The sequence below is a fragment of the Pyxicephalus adspersus genome, chromosome 4 (assembly GCF_032062135.1).
Source record: "Pyxicephalus adspersus chromosome 4, UCB_Pads_2.0, whole genome shotgun sequence".
Lineage (NCBI taxonomy): Eukaryota > Metazoa > Chordata > Amphibia > Anura > Pyxicephalidae > Pyxicephalus > Pyxicephalus adspersus.
In genome coordinates this window covers 99,166,003-99,183,895 of record NC_092861.1, presented here as the reverse complement: position 1 = coordinate 99,183,895, position 17,893 = coordinate 99,166,003, and the positions used below count along the sequence as shown (strand labels likewise).

General features: G+C 41.2%; 1 protein-coding gene across 4 annotated transcripts in view; it reads right to left on the bottom strand.

Moving 5' to 3' along the window:
- The window catches only part of GALM (galactose mutarotase), a 103,271-nt gene that overhangs the window by 68,956 nt on the left and 16,422 nt on the right, over positions 1-17,893 (bottom strand). For all 4 annotated transcript variants that reach the window (XM_072409127.1, XM_072409128.1, XM_072409124.1 and 1 more), the window contains one exon: positions 17,290-17,444. In XM_072409127.1, coding sequence (XP_072265228.1) covers positions 17,290-17,444 — 155 coding nt within the window. The remainder of the gene's footprint in view (positions 1-17,289; positions 17,445-17,893) is intronic.

Here is a 17,893-nt window from a genome sequence, read left to right as displayed (position 1 = left end):
CTTCTCTCAATATCTTCCTATATGTGGTAATCCCCTGTTTCCTCAAGCACAGGAATATGGAGCATTTAGAATATGGAAAGAGAAAGGTCTGGTTTATTTTAAAGATCTTTTTGGACAGGACATGTCCAAATTACCCCTATCGGTTCTGCAAAGCAAATACAATATTCCTGGAGGGGCGCTCCATCCCCTGTACTATAATCAGGCGGTGTCCTATCTCAGATCATTGGCACATCAGTGTGCAGACTTTACGGGTTCAAATGACTTCGACAGGTTGTTGTCGCTGTCCCCTCCAAATATATCTAATATACATGCCTTTCTGCTGCCTTATTTTACCAAACCCCTATCAGTTTCCAATGTAAAACTATGGCAAAGAGATTTTCCTGACCCGGAAATTGTGGATGTAGTTATACAGGGTTATTTGACAGTCAGGAAGTCTATTGTAAATGAGGTATGGAGAGAATCGCAGTTTATGTTATTACATAGAGCCTACAAAGTGTTTAGGCCTGCACCATTAGGTATGCAGCCTGGACAATGGCATTTTCAATGTCCTAAATGTAATGAGGTTAATGCCTCTCTCTCACATTGCCTATGGTTTTGTCAAAATATTGAGCAGTTTTGGCGTCAGATTGTTGTGTTTGTGTCCGATGTCACTGGATATCTCATTCCTAACGCCCCTTCACTCCTTCTGTTTGGTTCATGGGAAAATACCAACCAGGAGGGAATGTCCTGTTCTTCACAACGTTGGACTAATGTTTGTTTGCTGGCGGCCAGAAGAATGATATGCGTAATTGGACTCCATTTTTACCTCCCACACTGGAGCAAGTTATTACCTCCTTGAAAGCTTTATTTCATACTGAGATGTTGGACGCCCGGATTCAGGGTGATGATCGTATAACTTGTTTCTGGCAACAATGGTACAAATTTATGCTATGTACTTTCACGAGCACGGAGAGCTCATCGATTCTGAACGAGTTTCAATACTCTACGTGGTATATTACAAATAACACATTTTCTGCTACTACAAATGGTTGATGACTTTTGTATTCTTCTTTAAGTGTCCCCCCCCTCCCTATTTTACCTTCCCTTTTTATGCTCTGTCCCCCTGTTGATCAATGTTCTTATGTTGTTTTGTTAAATGATAAAAACTAATAAAAATTGGTTTGAAAAAAAAAAAAAACAGAACGTCAGCTGGTTAAAGATCAAACACATGAGCACTTATCTTCAGCTGTCCAGTGTTCTATAACAGTCCATTTTCAAATAGGCAGAAAAACCCAGAGTAACCTTGTGCAGATTCTTCTCTCTCTCTCTCTCTCTCTCTCTCTCTCTCTCTCTGGAGCACTGTGGGGAGGAATGTTCTCAAGTCCTCTCCATTATAGTCTTTTACTCCCTCTGCTCCCTGGCAGCCATTCCCTTTTTACTCCCTCTGGGAGCTGCACCTGGACTCTTGTCCAGCAGTGAGGAAATCCTGGGATGGACTGCTGGAACAGCCACACTGCAGTCCCTTGAATTATAGCACTGAGACCAGCAACTTGTATGGCACATATCTGCCCTCTAGTACCTTTCTTGCTGGTTGCCTACAAAGGGTTAACACAGGAGCTGGACACAGGAAACACTGGATTAAGCAGCAGGTGTACAGGAACTAGTTCACAGAACTAGGGGGCTCGGCACTAATAAGACTTGTTGCACGAACACAAAGTGCAGTCTGTGGGCCACCAAAATAGCCAGGGCTGATCAAGAGGCTATCTTCTGATTGGACAGCTGATTGGATGGAATTGATAAAGCTTAGAAACAGAGGCATGCCCAGCTTCAGAACTACAAGCATGCGCAGTAGAGGAATGCCTGCGCTTTAGTGAGGAAGAGGTAAGTGTGACACTGAATAGGCAAAGCATAAAAAACCATTGAAAGTGTTCCAAGCAATTAATGGGTATATGTGTTCTAGGGTATGCTCCACCAAGGATCTTAAAATTCTCCAACTAATTTCTCTGTATTGACCAATATGTCCTTAACTAGTTCTTGTGCCTCTATGACTTTCCTACTAGCTCTCATAAACAGTTTGTCCAACTCAACCACAAGTGGTGGAATTTTTTTGAATAAAGGTGAAATCATAGACTTCAAGTCACCCAAATCTGCTTGGTTGATATCTATCGATGCTTGGTTTAAGTTCAGGTTTGCTTCAATTTCTTTGTCCCTATTTAGACAGCTGGCCTTCTGTTAAATTCAAACACCTTCCAGTGAGGGGTGCTTGACAGTCTATCTGCTTCTGCCAAATAAAAGCAGAAAACTCCCAACACACATACTTTTTGATCTTCACTGTGAAATACACTCTTCCAGTCTTGATTTCTGTAATTTAACCAGACAGCTCCCAGAATTAGAAATGGAACAGTTATTCATATATTCCAGCCATTCAGGGGTACATGAGTACAGCTAGGCACAGCACTGTCTGTCACAGCAGTTGGGGGTCAACAGATTTCCAGACAGGAGCCTCTTAAATATTCAGTTTGTTTTGTGGAAGAAGTTTGTGTACGGAAGTACCATTCAAGAAGTTTGAAGTTCCCGATTAAACCACAAGCCAATGTATGGTCACATTATTATGAATAAGTGACTCATTTAGGGCATTTAAAGACATTTGGATGTTCTGCAAATCAGCAGAAATAATGTGAATGTCCTGAATATCAAGTTTTATTTCATCTAAAGTGGAAATATTCACTTATCCACCTTTAAACAATACTTGCTTCAATCCACCCACAGAAGCTTGTTTTCAAAAACTTAGACCTTCTAAATCTGCCCTATTCCAAATTGAAGTCCCCAAACTGAGTCTTGATATAATGTCAGACCCCAGATACTTTTTTGACAACTTCGTAAAATTAAGCCCTTGGGTTACATCCCAAAATAAATTTACATGTGTTTGAAAGACAGATTCAAACCATTTTCTCAATGTTTCCAGACAATTTTCTGAAAGATTATATGATGAAAAATGTATTTAAATACCTGTCATAAAACAGGTAAAGAAATATAATAAACATCAAACTATGCCAAAGTTTTCTCAGTGAACTCTCCATTCTCTGGCCACTAGTAGGTTGTGGGACAGTGCTTTGAGTTATGCAAAAAAAATGTATTTAGCTATGTTTAAAACATTTTAACAAAGGTTTACATAGTTCAAACAAAGTAACAGTATGTAATAAAATACCATATGATTTCTGTACATGTGACAGAAGTTCGTATGCACTTCTGTTGCCAGGCCAAGGACTTTTAAATATTACAAACAAAATAGAACATCAGAACATACAAAACTTGAACTGCAGTGCCAACCACTTAGCCAAACCTTCTTGGGAGTAGTAGTCTTCTCCATCCCCCCCCCCCCCCTGCAAATGTCCCCAAAAACTATGTTGCAAAGAAATGTTTAGTATATTATTTCTAAAAGCATTTGTCTATTAGCGTGAGTTTATGGAGATGACCCTTTACTTCCGCCATAATCAGTGGGTCTGCCCTGAGCCAGTTAGTATGACTTTTTTAACTGCTAATGTAACAATGATATCACATCTTTTTATTGTCCTAGGTGGGGCTCCTCCCCCTAACTCACTGGTATGCAATAAACATGTGATTGGCCATCGTACTTGGTGTCTACCTGATAGCCCAGCCATAAAATCTAGGGCTTCTAGCCAAAACCTGTGGATCACTGGACTAGACCATAAGAGATTAGAAAAGGGTTATGTGCCAGTTCCCTGCACTTCAGACAAGAAGTCATCCTATCTTTCCAATTAGAAAATGGTGCCTGGTGCAGTATTTTAAAATAGAGCCCCCCCCCCCCCAACTCGCACAACATTACCCCCATCATTCTAGCCTATCCTGCATGTATTAGCTGCCAGGTGTCCAGAGGGGGGCGGCCAATCAGGGCCGCCCACTTCTCCAACACTTTTTTAGGAAGAAAGCATTAAGGCAATACTGCATCCGCTAACCTGGAGTGGACACATGATAAAGATTTTTTCTGATCGGTGTCCATGGGTACAATTTCTCCCTGGGTGAAAATTTAGCCCTGGATAAACTTTGTAATTGTAGGCATTGGAGGAAGTGGGAACCTGGAATCCAGTATTTGCATTTAGGTTCATGAAAAGCCATGGGGCAACTATCAGAGCCAAGCATTTCTTCTAAATTAGTCATTCCCATAGCATGAAATGAGCCGTTTCTTGCCCCTGTGGAAAGGACAGACATGACCACATAGGCATTCTCAGGGACAGTGGTCCCGAGGACCATGACAACTTGCCGTTTTGCCTCCATGCGATATAGTATTGAGAGATACATATGTTTTTCAGCATTTCTCGCAGTGACCATGGGGCTATTATTTGCTTCCTGTTGGTATAGAAGCTGGTTTCCAGTACCCAGTCCCTAGCATAGGCTAGCTAAATTATACTATAGTATGTTTAGTAGGTTTGCTCCCAACAAGGATTTAGGTAGCTGAAATCTGCTAAGACAAATAAAGGGCTTCCCATTTTTCCACAAAAGGCTGAGAAACCTCTTTTTAGTGGGGCTATGTTTAAATATTTGCATAGGATTGGTACTGTCTGCAGGGGGTAGAACATCCTTGCAAAGCTAACCATCTTAATAAGAGAGACAGAGGGAGGTCCGTCAAACCTCCACAACTCCACATGGTAATATTTTTTTTTAACAGTGGGATATAATTCACCCCATATAGTGCATAACGTCCCTAGGTATGCATACGCCTAAATATGTGCTTTTTGACCACCAGCAAACAATCACCTGACCAGATTCTATCACTTTCAGTCTGTTTGCCAGAAACATCAGTTCGCTCTTATCTACGTTGATGCGTAGACCCACATAAGACCCAAATCTCTGGCAAAGTTGCACCAATAGGGTCAACTGTACTGGGGGATTTGACATGACCTGAATGATATCAGCAAAGCATGCTGATTTGATGTAAGTCTAACCTGTCTGTATTACCTCAAAAATTCTGGATTTTTCTGGGAGGCGTCACAGTGTCCCCTTTTACAGGAGAAAAGGCTGCGAGGGAGGCCCAGAGGTTAGAATCTGTGCTATGAGTGTCTTGTATATCATCTGAAGAAAATGCAAAAAGGTACCTGTAAATCCCACCTTTTCCATGACTCTCTACATCCATTTCCAACACACATTATCGAAGCCCTTCTCTGCGTACAGGGCCAAAAGTGCCATGAACCACAGAGAGACCTCATTCAGTTTAACCTGTTCCAGAGCCAGTAAAATCATCCAGACATTTGAGGTTGCTGATCTGCCCATCACAAATCCCTACTGGGATATACAAATCAGCTTGGGTAGCATTGGGGTCAATCTTTTGGTTAGTACTTTAATGTCCTGGTCTTATAGAGATATTGTACTGAAGGAGCCCCAGTCCAGGGGTCTTTATATTTCTTTTGGAGAAGCCTAATGAACGCCTCATTACTAGTTGGTGGGTATTCTCTGTCGGTGAGGTTGTCATTAAACAAGGATGCCAGAGGCTCAGACACCTCTAGTGCTAACATGTTATAGAAGTCTGAACTAAAGCCATCAGGGCCGGGGGCTTTTGCATTTGGTAATGATATGGTGTATTTCACCTCTTCTATAGTCACCAGTCTATTTAGGCAAGCCCTACCCCCCTCTGATGGCAGTAGGATGGAGTTCAAGAGCTCCAAAATATTCCTGAGTGTATCAGAGGGTGCATAGAATTTACTGTAATATTCTTGGAAAATTTTATTGATGGCCCAGATGTCTAAACTATACACGCCTCGTCCCTCAAACGCGTAATGTGATTTCCAGGCTGTTGTTCCTTTGCTTTATTCGCCAACATCCTTCCCACCTTGTTCCCAATTTTTAAAAATTCCATATCCATTTACCCTCTAATGGTGATGGTAATGGTTGGTCATACAATATAAGCTATTGGTCACAAATTTGTTTCACTGATAACCACGTCCCCTTGTTTTCTGATGACATATTCGTTTTATATGCCAATCCCTTGCTCTAGCAAGCTTCCATGTATTTTCACATCACCTATTTTTTCCTTGTGGTGGCGTATGCTGGGACTTTCTCCCTCAGAACTGCCTTGGCCAAAAATCAAGTCAGTTCATTAACATGTTGTTTGTTGTATTGTGTATACTCTATCCACCATGATCGTAAATGAGCACCAAAGGTTTCATGAGAGGACATTCCATAAAAAAACCTCCATGTGGAGAATACTCCTATATTCATGCATTTTAATTCCATGGAAACTGGCACGTGGTCAGATATAACCATATTTTCGATGCTGACAAAACCCTGGGGATCACGAAGTGCGATACTAAAAACATATCTAGCCTTGACAACAATTCATGCCTGTGAGAGTGCCTTTGTAAAGTCATGATCAAGAGGGTGAAGGTGTCTTCGTATATCTTCTATCTGCAGTGAGGATAGCAAGTCCTGAAAAATGACCCCATTTCTGGTATCTGCCGCAAGGCCGCCGGGGGATTCTGTCTTCCTGACAATTAGTGACTGCATTCTATTCCCTACCCAGAATTCAGTCGTCCTTTGCTGGGTGTGTAAAACAGGTTTGCATTATGGAATTGAAATATTGAATATGCAGGTTATTGGGCCCATATACACTCAGTAGCAATGGTTCGTTGTCCTATAAACAGTTTAGCCAGGACCCAGTGTCAATCAGCCACATCACAGCACATCTTTGTAAGCTGGCCCCCAAAATGCCTTTTCAGCAGAATCAATACTCCAGGTTTATGTCCACATGCTGGTTCATCTACTACATCCCCCCTTCACCACACTCAGGACTGCTAAACCCTGTGTTTGAGGTAAAAAAGCACTTAAGTCAATTTTTGGGGAGTCCTCAGGCCTTTCACATTTCAAGATACTAATTTTATCCAGTATGTTGGTGTGGAAAAGTAACAATTTGCACAGGACTAAAGGCCATAGTGGTTTGAGGCTTGAGGCTCCCAGCCATGTGCCCCAGGCCTCTAGTTCAGCCGATCTGAGAAACAAAATTGAGGGACAAACGGTTAAGGACAAGGATGGCCCGTGCTCATCCCTTCTGTACAATCTCTAGTTCAACCCTGACCGATGGTTGTGGTGACAGAACCATTGCAAACAAGAACAATGTTTTGGCACTAGAAAGGAAATAAAAACAAAATAGTCATTTTGAACCAGTATAAAGCTAGCAAAAGACTTCCTTGACAATCAATTGAAGGTAAACTGTTGTCGGGAACAATTTTTTTCGCACAGCAAAAAGTCTCTCAATGTTAATCTGTGTAAATATTCTAGAGGCAAAGGAGGTAGACAGGACAGGAATGACAATAGAGGATATGGAAATGTTAGAAGGAATTAAGCATGTTTTGCCTGTGAACAGGAAGGTCATTGGGCTAGGGACTGCCCTATACATCAACAGCAGTCAGTACAACAGCAACCACATAGCGCACCAATGCAGCCACATTCAGCTCACAATTACAACCACCCTGCCCCAAAGTACCCCATACATAGGGGAGGCAAACCTCATCAAGCATAGGGATGCCCACAGGAAGACTCCACCACCACTATGTTACAGATCTCTGACCAGGCTGATGAAAACCCAATAATCACATTAGAAGTAGGACAGTTCCTGACAGACTTCTTAGTAGACACAGGAGTGACTTGTTCTGTCCTTTGATCCTGGTCAGGTCCATCTACACCTGGTAGGCAATCTGTGGAAATAAACTTAGTCATCACCCCTACAAGATGCACACCTCATATCCCCATATGTACAGTACATGGAGAATACATTACACATCACTCATTCAAAGTATTATCTAGTTGTCCAGTTAACCTGTTAGGAAGAGACCTGATGGGATCTCTGGAAATGTCACTGGTTGTTGACCCAAAGGGAGGGATTAATGTCAATACAACCTTCTAACTGCCTTTATTGGATTTTCCAGTTCCTGCCAGCACATGGTCCACCGGACCATATGACGTGGGATTCCTGGACTGCACCCCATATACAGCACTCAAAAAACCTCATACACCAATATACCAAAAGCAGTATCCTTTAACTAAAGACAAGGAAGATTCCTTAGCACCCATAATTCAATCTTTCTGCCTGCAAGGCATACTTAAGAAAACCTGCTCTTCTTAAAATACTCCAGTAAATCCTGTCAAAAAGCCTAATCTCATACCGTTTTAGCCTAATCTCATACCAGTTATGTCAGATCTTACTACCATCCTTACAGCAGTACCGCCCGAGACCCAATTTTACAGGGTTATTGATTTGGCCAATGCATTTTTCTCCATACCATTATCGCCTGAGACTCAGCCCTTTATGGCTTTCATTTTCATGGGACAGCAGGATACCTGGTGTCGCTTGCCCCAGGGTTTTGTTGACTCACCTACAGTTTTCTCAATTGCTCTCCAGCAGGTCCTTGCCAACTGGCAGTTGCAGCATGGTTCAACTTTATTACAGTATGTGTTGATCTATTGTTGTGTAGCCCGTCGCAGGAGGCATGTCAGAAGGATACGGTTTCATTGTTGTGTTTGTTGGGAAAGGTCACATACCTGGGTGTTAAAAGAATCCCTGACTTCTGCCCCTGCATTGGGCATGCCGAATTTTAATTTACCATTTGTATTGTATGCAAGAGAGAATTGTAAAACCATGGCTGCTGTGCTTGCTCCGATGCATGGCAGTAAATTGAGGCCTGTGGGATATGTCTCTAAGACACTGCCTGTTACTGTGCAAGGCATGCAAGCCTATCTGCGAGTGCTGGCAGCGTGTGCAATGGCTGTGGAAAGTGTCTCACTTCTAACTTTGGGTCATGAGACGATACTTTACACATCCCATGCTGTACTACACTTGCGTAAGAATTTAACCACTCAACATATATTAGCACAAAGGTTGTCCGGGTATGAAGTTATCCGAACATCCACTGCAGGATTAAGTGTAAAATATGCTCCTGCTACCTGAGGCCCTGTCGCTGTGCTCAATGCTCTCTTAGGTCTTAAAGGGCCAGAGGATGAAGTGCCAGAGTCACACTAATTTATCACTGAAATACATAACACATCAACACCACGTTCAGACCCATCCACAACACCCGTTCCTCAAGCAGAAAATGTTTTTGTAGATAGGTCAAAACCTATTTAGAGGGATATGCCGTGGTACAGCTCCCTAACACAGTCCTTGAAGCCACCCCACTCTCTGTTAACTTTTTTTTTTTTTATCGAATTTCGCGATCCGTGCTAAAACACACCCCATGTACGGTAAAAAAGTGAAGGTGCAAAAACACCACACAAAAAACGTGCACCGGGGTACTATTTGGTAAACCCTCCTCTAAAGAGGAAGGGCCACCCTTTTCTCCAGACCCTCCGAAGCCAAGCTCCAGACGAGGGCTGGATACTGAGCCCATCCAGCCGAAGCTGGAATGGACTTACATGCCCCCCCTGACCGAAGTCAGAGAGGGGCCTTTTCTCTTTGGGACCGCATAAGCAGGTCCCACCAGATACTCAGCTGGGAGCTCTCCTGAAGAGAGACTCCCACTAAGGGAAAGCGCCTGGGTTTTAGGCCAAGGCACTCTCCAAGACGTAAGGGCTAGCCCATAAGGGAATAGCACCCTCCATCAAAAAAGTGGCAGACAAATACCACACCAGTGACTGTGACAACATAAAAAACATTAAAATAATAATGTGCACTGTGCATAACACACAGGGCAACAGGTTTTAAAAATTGCCCATCTGCACTAGCCGCAGCTAATGCAGAAAAAGGCGATGTGCCAAATCAAGTATAAACAGTGACCTGACTGTGCATCTTAAAAATCAGTGGGGTCCCAAACCCAGTGATTTTAAGGTGCCCCTGGATCGCCACTCCAAGGGTACGACACTGGAGCGAGATTCGGAACGCTCGTCAGACCGATTGGTAAGGCCTAGCTTTCCCTGCACCAACCAGCGGGTCAGTCAAACCTGTGGGAGCTCCTTCTCAGGGCAGGCCCTATGCTCTTTCTCCGGGGGACAAGGCCGGCAGATTTGCATAGGGCGGCCCCTTACAGAGCTACACCAACAGGTAGATCGTCCTTAACAGAGGTACTCGTGCACTGCATTCTTGCCAGGAATGCCAGTGCCTTTCCACCCTGATCACTGGAAGGATTAGGTACTACACTTGATCTTAACCAAAAGGCCGAGAAGATAGATGGTAACTCTTCCCAAGCCGCAGAATTGATAGCACTCACCACAGCCTGTGAAATTATGGAGGAAAAGCTGTAAACATATTCACTGACTCCCGTTATGCTTTTGGAGTCATACATGATTTTGGAGCCATTTAGCAGCGAAGAGGTTTTACAGCAGCTGATGGAAAACCCATTCAGCACTCCGCATTATTTTCAAAACTTTTACAAGCCATTCACCTCCGCAATCAAATGGCCATTGTCAAATGTCAAGCACACACTTCTACCAATTATTTCAATGCCAGGGGCAACAGACTAGCAGATTTTCATGCCAAAGCTGCTGCTCAGTCTACCACACCCACCACTGGCCCCCCGATACACTTCTGCTCGCCATCCTAGCTTCCACTGAAACCAACACACTTCCAACACAGTTACAGTCCTTCTCCACCTCACAGGACATTGAATTCTGGGAAAAGAAAGGATTAACCTTAGATTCCTTTGGAATCTGGTCAAAAGGAGGCATAGTAGGGCTACCTCAAATAGCAGTAGCCCTGTTTTTTCAAATCCATGGTATATGACACAAAAGCATTAAGAATACAACACAGGAAATAAACAAGCTATTTTGTGCCCAAAATTTAAAGGAACATACACAAGCCATACTTTGCATTGTTTAACATGTGCTAGAAATAACGTACAAGGAAAGAAAGCAGGACAACATAAAAATTTGTTACCTCAACAGGGTCCATTTCAAGAGTTACAAACTGACTTTACACAAATGCCAAAGGCTTCCAATGGATGTCAGATATTGTTATTGATTACAGATAGATTCAGCAGATGGGTAGAAGCTTTTGTAGTCAGGAAAGAAAATGCAAGAACAGTGACTAAGATACTATGCAAAGAGCTCATCCCCAGATCTGGATGCCCAGTGAGAATAAGCTCAGACAATGGCACTCCATTCACTTCTAAAGTCACGCAGGACATTTCAAAAATGATGAACATTAGGACATTACAAAATAAACTTAGGAAAGCAACTGGAGGGACATTCCGTAAGTGGGACCAATATTTACCAGCCGTGCTAGCAGAAATAGGAATGACACCCAATCCAGTTAATAAGCTATCACCCTTTGAAGTTTTATTGGGACACCCATTCCCCACCCCTTGGGCCAAAGAACCCCTTATCTTACTACCGGGGGACTTACAACAAATTCAGGATCAATATGTAGCTAAATTAATTGAAAAATTGAACAGCCACTATGGTGATATCTCTCTCTTTTTTCCTCTCTCTACAGATCAACCCAGATCAACCAATGCACCCATTCAAGGCTTGAGACGTAGTGTTGGTCAAAGCTCTGCACAAGCACAAATCCTTGGACCCGCCCTTTGGACCTCCGGTCACCGTGCAAGCCATCACTAGAACAGCGTGCTGACCAGTGGAGGGCCCATCTGAATACACGCTTCAAGAGTGAAAAAGGCACCGCCGATCCAGCACCAGGATGATGCTTCTTGATCCACAAGTACCAGCCCGGATGCTTGTCTGCAGTTTTGGAGCCCTGATGATCATATTCTGCCTTGTTTGGGTCACAACAACTTGCCACTATCACCCTCAAGATTTGCCCTTCATTTTTCTCCAATCAAGCCATAACCTAAAGAATGACTCTACCCTGTCTATGCACCGGTGAGGATTTAAGTATAGTGACTGGACTGACTTCCGTGGTAACATATGGGAACGTCTTGCCAAAAAAATATATATTAGCTCTAGTTTTTGCATATCTGATATGCATAGTACTCAAGATATGTTAACTTCTTGTTTGATTGCTGTCTCCACTCCAGTCAACATACTGCTTAGAGTCTTTAGCAATATCTACAATGACACGGATGTTACTGAAAGTGATATACGTTTACTTCATAACCCGTATAACTTTTGCAACAACTGTAAAACCTATGATTCCCAGGAAAAATGTATGATATTTACACATACTATAAGTATTACCCAGGGAGATGTATGTTCCCATATGACTTGTAACCCCTCTGAAATATCCTACTGTACTACAGAGAATCACTCCTCAAGTTATGTATGCCCAAGTACCTGAAGCTGTCTATTTGTATGTAAAGGAACAGAGGTATGAGCTCAAGTAGTTATCTTTTGTTGAAGGATAAAAAGAGGGGAATGAAAGTAGCTGAGGAATTGAAGTAGATTATTTTTGTGCTTTTGCTATGTTTTGTAGATGATTGAATTATGTTCAAACCAGTTATACTCTTCTTATTAGTAAACTAACGTCTGCTTACCCCCTTTTTGCCTTGAAACTCTCCCTTTCCTCCCTACGGCCATTTATCTGTTACCTTGACAAAAATATCTTGAACCACAAGGACATTTGTCATGTCTGCTAATTTTCTGTAGTCATGTGATCATGCACTGACCATGCCTTTGAACTGTTATATAAACTGTGTGCAAACAATAAAGTTTTGAGAGTGATCTAATCACACATTAAGCTGGTGGTGTTACGTGCACTCCCAGCGCTGTAAACAGAAGCTATTAGAAAGAGGGGGATCTAGGGTCAATAGGAGATTGCCTTAACAGTACCAACATTCTATCTTGTGGTCAAAAGGTTGTGAAAAAGCTGTAAAACTTTGTGCTGCAAACTTTTACCTTGTACTTGACACTAATGGGGTTCACCTTCAATTGTCAGTAACACCATTTATATACTGGGTTTCTTGAGCATCAGCCGCTAAATATTCTCTGCTAATAGAAATGTAGTCCACCTTGCCAATCTCTTACATTTATTTTATTTTTCTTTCCATTTACTATTTGCTAACATGACAATAGGAGTATGATGGATCGCTATGACAACTTTCTGTGTACCAGTCAACTACCTAAAATTGATTATGGCCCAATAACAGCAAGGAATCGTCCATGTAGACAGAGTATTTCTGTTCTATTGATGATAACAGTCTAGATGCATAACAGATTGGTCACTGTTTCTCATAGTACTCTTGTGTCAACACAACAGACAAAGTCATAGGGCCTACATGTGGATACAACCTAAACTGCTTGCTGGGGTTTGAAAAGGCTAATGCAGGAGCTTTGCCCAATGTCTCTTTTATCATCTTGATTTCCTGTTTATGTTCTGGCCTGCAATCTCAATTGTCTTGCTTCAGTAGTGTAGACATTCAGTTATTACTGCATGTGGAGGAAACGCACTGCAAAATTGTGTTATGCCTAAAAACTCAATCTTCTTCCCAAGTGCCTCAAGTACCTAACTGACTGGAGCAAGACAGTAAAACAGTCACTTTCCAAGAGATGCAACAAACTCCCATATATCGCAGATTTTTTTCTGTGAAGATCTGTTCCCTTACAACTAGACTGAGTTCCGGACAGCATAATGCTGTCTGATTAAATGGCAGACCTGTGCTTCACCTTCACAGGTGAAAACCTGGACATGAGTCCGGTGGACCAGTGAAAACCCTCCTTTCCCTGGTCAGGTTCCAGGACCCTAATAATCTGGCTTTCCATAATCTAATCTGAAAAGCCAGACAATGCAATACAATCTCCTGCAGCCTTAAAACATGTAATATATTTGTCTACGCGGTACATACACCCCATCTAACACTTCCCCCACAAGGTTTTGGGACACTATGTCACAATATTAAAAAAAAAAAGAAAAAAAAATCAAAAAAAAAAAAGAAAAAAACGCACACAAAATGTCAAAAATGGCCTGGACAAAATTTTTGGCACCCTCAACCTAATACTTTGTAGCACAACCTTTGTAATGTGTTATGAATCAATACGTCTTTTACATCTTTCTAATTTTGGACCACTCAGGTCTCTCAGATTTGAAGTTCTTTTCCAACTGCTGTTTTTAGAGCTCCCCACAGGTGCTCTATGGGATTTAGATCTGGACTCATTACTGGTCACTTCAGAACTTTCCAGCTCTTTGTCTTAAACCATTTCTGGGAGCTTTTTGAAGTATGCTTTGGGTCATTGTCCTGCTGTAAGACCCATGACCTCAGGCTGAGACAGCTTTTTGACACTGGGCCCTACATTGCACCTCAGAACTTTTTGGTTGTCTTCAGATTTTATAATACCATGCAAACAGTCGAGACTACCAGGGCCTGAAGCAGCAAGCAACACCAAAACATCAGTGATTCTCCACCATGTTTGACTGTAGGGACAGTGTTCTGTTCTTTAAAGGCTTCTTTTTGTTTTCTGTAAACAGTCGAATTACATGCAATACTGAAAAGCTGTATTTTTGTTTCAAATGTCCAGAGGACATTCCCCCAGAAAGATTGTGGCTTTCACAGGTGAGTTTTAGCAAACTCCAATATGGCTGGTTTATGTCTTTGTGTCATCTGTGGGGTCCTCCTGGGTCTCCTGCCATAGCATTCCTTTTCATTCAGATGGTGACAAATAATGTGAGCTGACACTGTTGTACCGTGCCTGCAGGTTAGCTTGAATTTGTTTGGAAGTTGGGGTTCTTTATCCACCATTCGAACAATTCTTTGTTGTAACATATCATCAATCTTTCTCTTTTCTCCACCCCCAGAGGGATAAGTTACAGTGTCGTGGTCGTGGGCTGTAAATCTATTTACAATGTTGCACACAGTGGACACAAGAACATTAAGATATCTGGAGATGGATGGACTTGTACCCTTGGGATTGTCCATGCTTTTTTTATGATTTTGGTTCTTAAATCCTTAGACAGTTCATTGCTACTCTTTCTTTTACTCCATGGTCAGTGTGTTACACACAGACAATCAAAAACAAGATTGAGTCAAGATTTCTCCATTTTACCTGGTTGCTAGGGGGAATTTCCATATTGCCAGCACTTGTTAATTACTACAGGTGAGTTGAATTACCAATTAAAGGAGCATCAAAAGTATTATTTAGTAGAATTTTGATAAGGTGCCAATAATTTTGGGAAGGCCATTTTTGATGTTTTGTGTGGATTGTTTGTTTTATCTGCTTTTTTGAGTTCTTTCTGTGCCAACAAAAGAAATAAACATAACAATACCAAAGCATTTGTAATTGCGACATTTTTGTGACATGAAAGGGTGCCAATATTTTTGGCCATGACGTATATATATTTACACAAACACACATATGCTCACAAAAATAAGTCATATGCTCAACATACAGGACTAGAAGAGCCTCCTTGGATGCATACGTCAGGTATCCCAGCAGACTTCCGGCTGCTACTTCTGTGCATGCCTGATCTCTGGTATGTGCAGAAAAGGTTTTTTCCAGCAATGTAAAATAAAAAAGTGCCGATCTCATGTATGCACAGGAGATGGTGACACTTCCTACTCCCTGAGACAAAGGAGGATTCCAGAGCAGCACAGGACCAAACTGAGGACAGTGCTAGAGGAATAAATTTTGTTTCACTTCAAGCAGAACTAAACAGGCGATACTCTTTTTGACACGGGACGCTGACATTTACTTTCCTCGTCTCTTCTTGAAGATGATCTTTGGCCATTTAGATGGGCAGGGCTGGGATGACATAACTTCTGCACAGAAGCCCAGCAACATTTGACAGCATTGGGAAGGGGTTTGTGCTTTACATTTGAAGTCATATTTTTTAAGCAGTCAATATGACACTCACTCATTATTTCCCATAGGGAAATTTTTTATGACGCATGTGTTTTTAATTGTCAATGATTGATTAACCACCAGTAAATGTGTACTGAAAGGACATTGAATGCTAAGGAGAGCATCTAAATACATTTATGGTGGGGGGGGGGGGGGGGGGTCAGGGAACCCAATATGAGTGAGGTTCTGGAACTGGTGGGATTTCCTTACTTTCTTTGGTAAAAGTAGAGGGTTTCTACAAAGTGAGATTCCATAGGCAATAAATAAATGTTAGCACGTATAGTCTAAATTTTTAGATTAACCATAACCAAAAATTTGCAACAAACATTTCAAGTTATATTGTCATAAAACAATACATTTCACTTCTGTTTTTTTTGTTTATACTGATCAACTGTTTGAATCTGGGCATTACAATTTGTCTCTTTTGGAGTTCTTTACTGAACTGAACTGATATTAGTAAGCCAATTTTGTGTATTCTTGTGTGTTTTGGGTTTTTGTTCGAGGTTATTGTCTTATTGTCAGGTTTCTTGCGAAGTTACAAATAGTCAGATGGAAAAAGGCACAAGTCTGTCATGTTCATGATTAGGGAAATAAACATACTATAAATCTGCATATTCCAGATATACCCATTTATGCACAGTTTATCCAAAGGAAGGTAAAAAAAATCCTATAAAATAAGGTTTAGTTTACTTCAACTGGGGAGAAACAGTTCTTTCCTTCCTTGATGTGATTCCTTATAGTTACATATTTAGGTGTAAGTTGTTTTCCAAGATTCACAGTATTTTGATGCATTCACTCCACTCAACCCTCAAAAGGGTCTACAGAAAAGAATCCACCAAGATCGGGCTGGTGTGTTTGTTACTGAAAAGTTTTTATTGCTTTATTCCTATGGCCAAACAACTTAATTTCAATAATACCAGACCACAAAATCTTCTTCTGCTGACTGTTTCCCATGAATTTAATCCAAACTGTAGGTGATATGTTTTAAGAGGTAACAATGGCTTCCTTTTAGCCACCCTCCTATCGACTTGTCAATGGTAAATTACCCTAGAAACAATTGCATACATGCAATCTTTCCAATCTCGTCCTAGTTTTGCATAGTAACTTATTTATGATAGACAGGCTATTCTACCACTTGCTTATCAATATAGCTTGATAGAAATAAAATTATATCTCTATTGCTTTCTGACAGACTCTTAAGATTCAAGTGTACTAATTTGTTTAGTATAACTATTACTCCTTTTTTGTGGATGATGAATAAAAAAAGAATATGTACGCACCCAAGATTGTGCCAGCCTTTAACTGCAAAATTTTAAATAATGATCAGGTTCATGCAATTGATTAAACTAATAATATCACATTTAAAAAATATTATGTTGGTAATAATCCTAACACTACAGAAACCTGTATACCTGAATAGTGTGATAAACCAGAACAGAAACCTGGTTGAGGAGCAACTGATAATTATGCATTAAAGTAAAGAATGTAATCTTGGAGAAATATTCACATACAATTGTGCCACTTTAATGGTACAGCATACTGTACATAATGATTGTTTACATTTCTAAACATTATATATACCTTATCAAAGCCCTTTAGTCCTCCATGAATGCTGTTTGGTCCATTGTTGATCGGTAGAAAGTAATCTTTGCTATCCACTGTGAATCTACCCTTAGCAATCCTGTTTGCAACACGACCAATCACTGCTCCAAAATAGGGATGTTTGTTTGTATAGCCTGCAAAAATATGGTACAGTTAACAAATGTGCTGCTAACAAAGTGTACTATTTTTGTTATCTAGACACATACATATAATAAAGGTTTTTTTGATATTGGTTTGTTGAAGCCTTAGGCTTGCTGTATCATTATAACAATCCTTTATTTCCAAAAATTTATTTTTTTTCAGTCTAGTTTTAGAGTTACTATTGCTGTATTTCTTTTACTGTGAAGGCAGTGATTCCCATTTATTGATTTTATAATTAAATATCTGCTTGTTGAGGATGCGCACACGCTGGCGTCTATGATCGCGGGCTGATAGACTGCACGGCTACCCACGAGCTCTGTCTCCGTCTCGAAAATTGAGTTCCCAGCAGAAGCAGTGGAAGTTATCTTGGGCAAGAGGGCGGAAGACTATCTGGAGCTCATCTAGACTGGCAGCATGGTGGGGAAAACAGCAGGCAAAAACG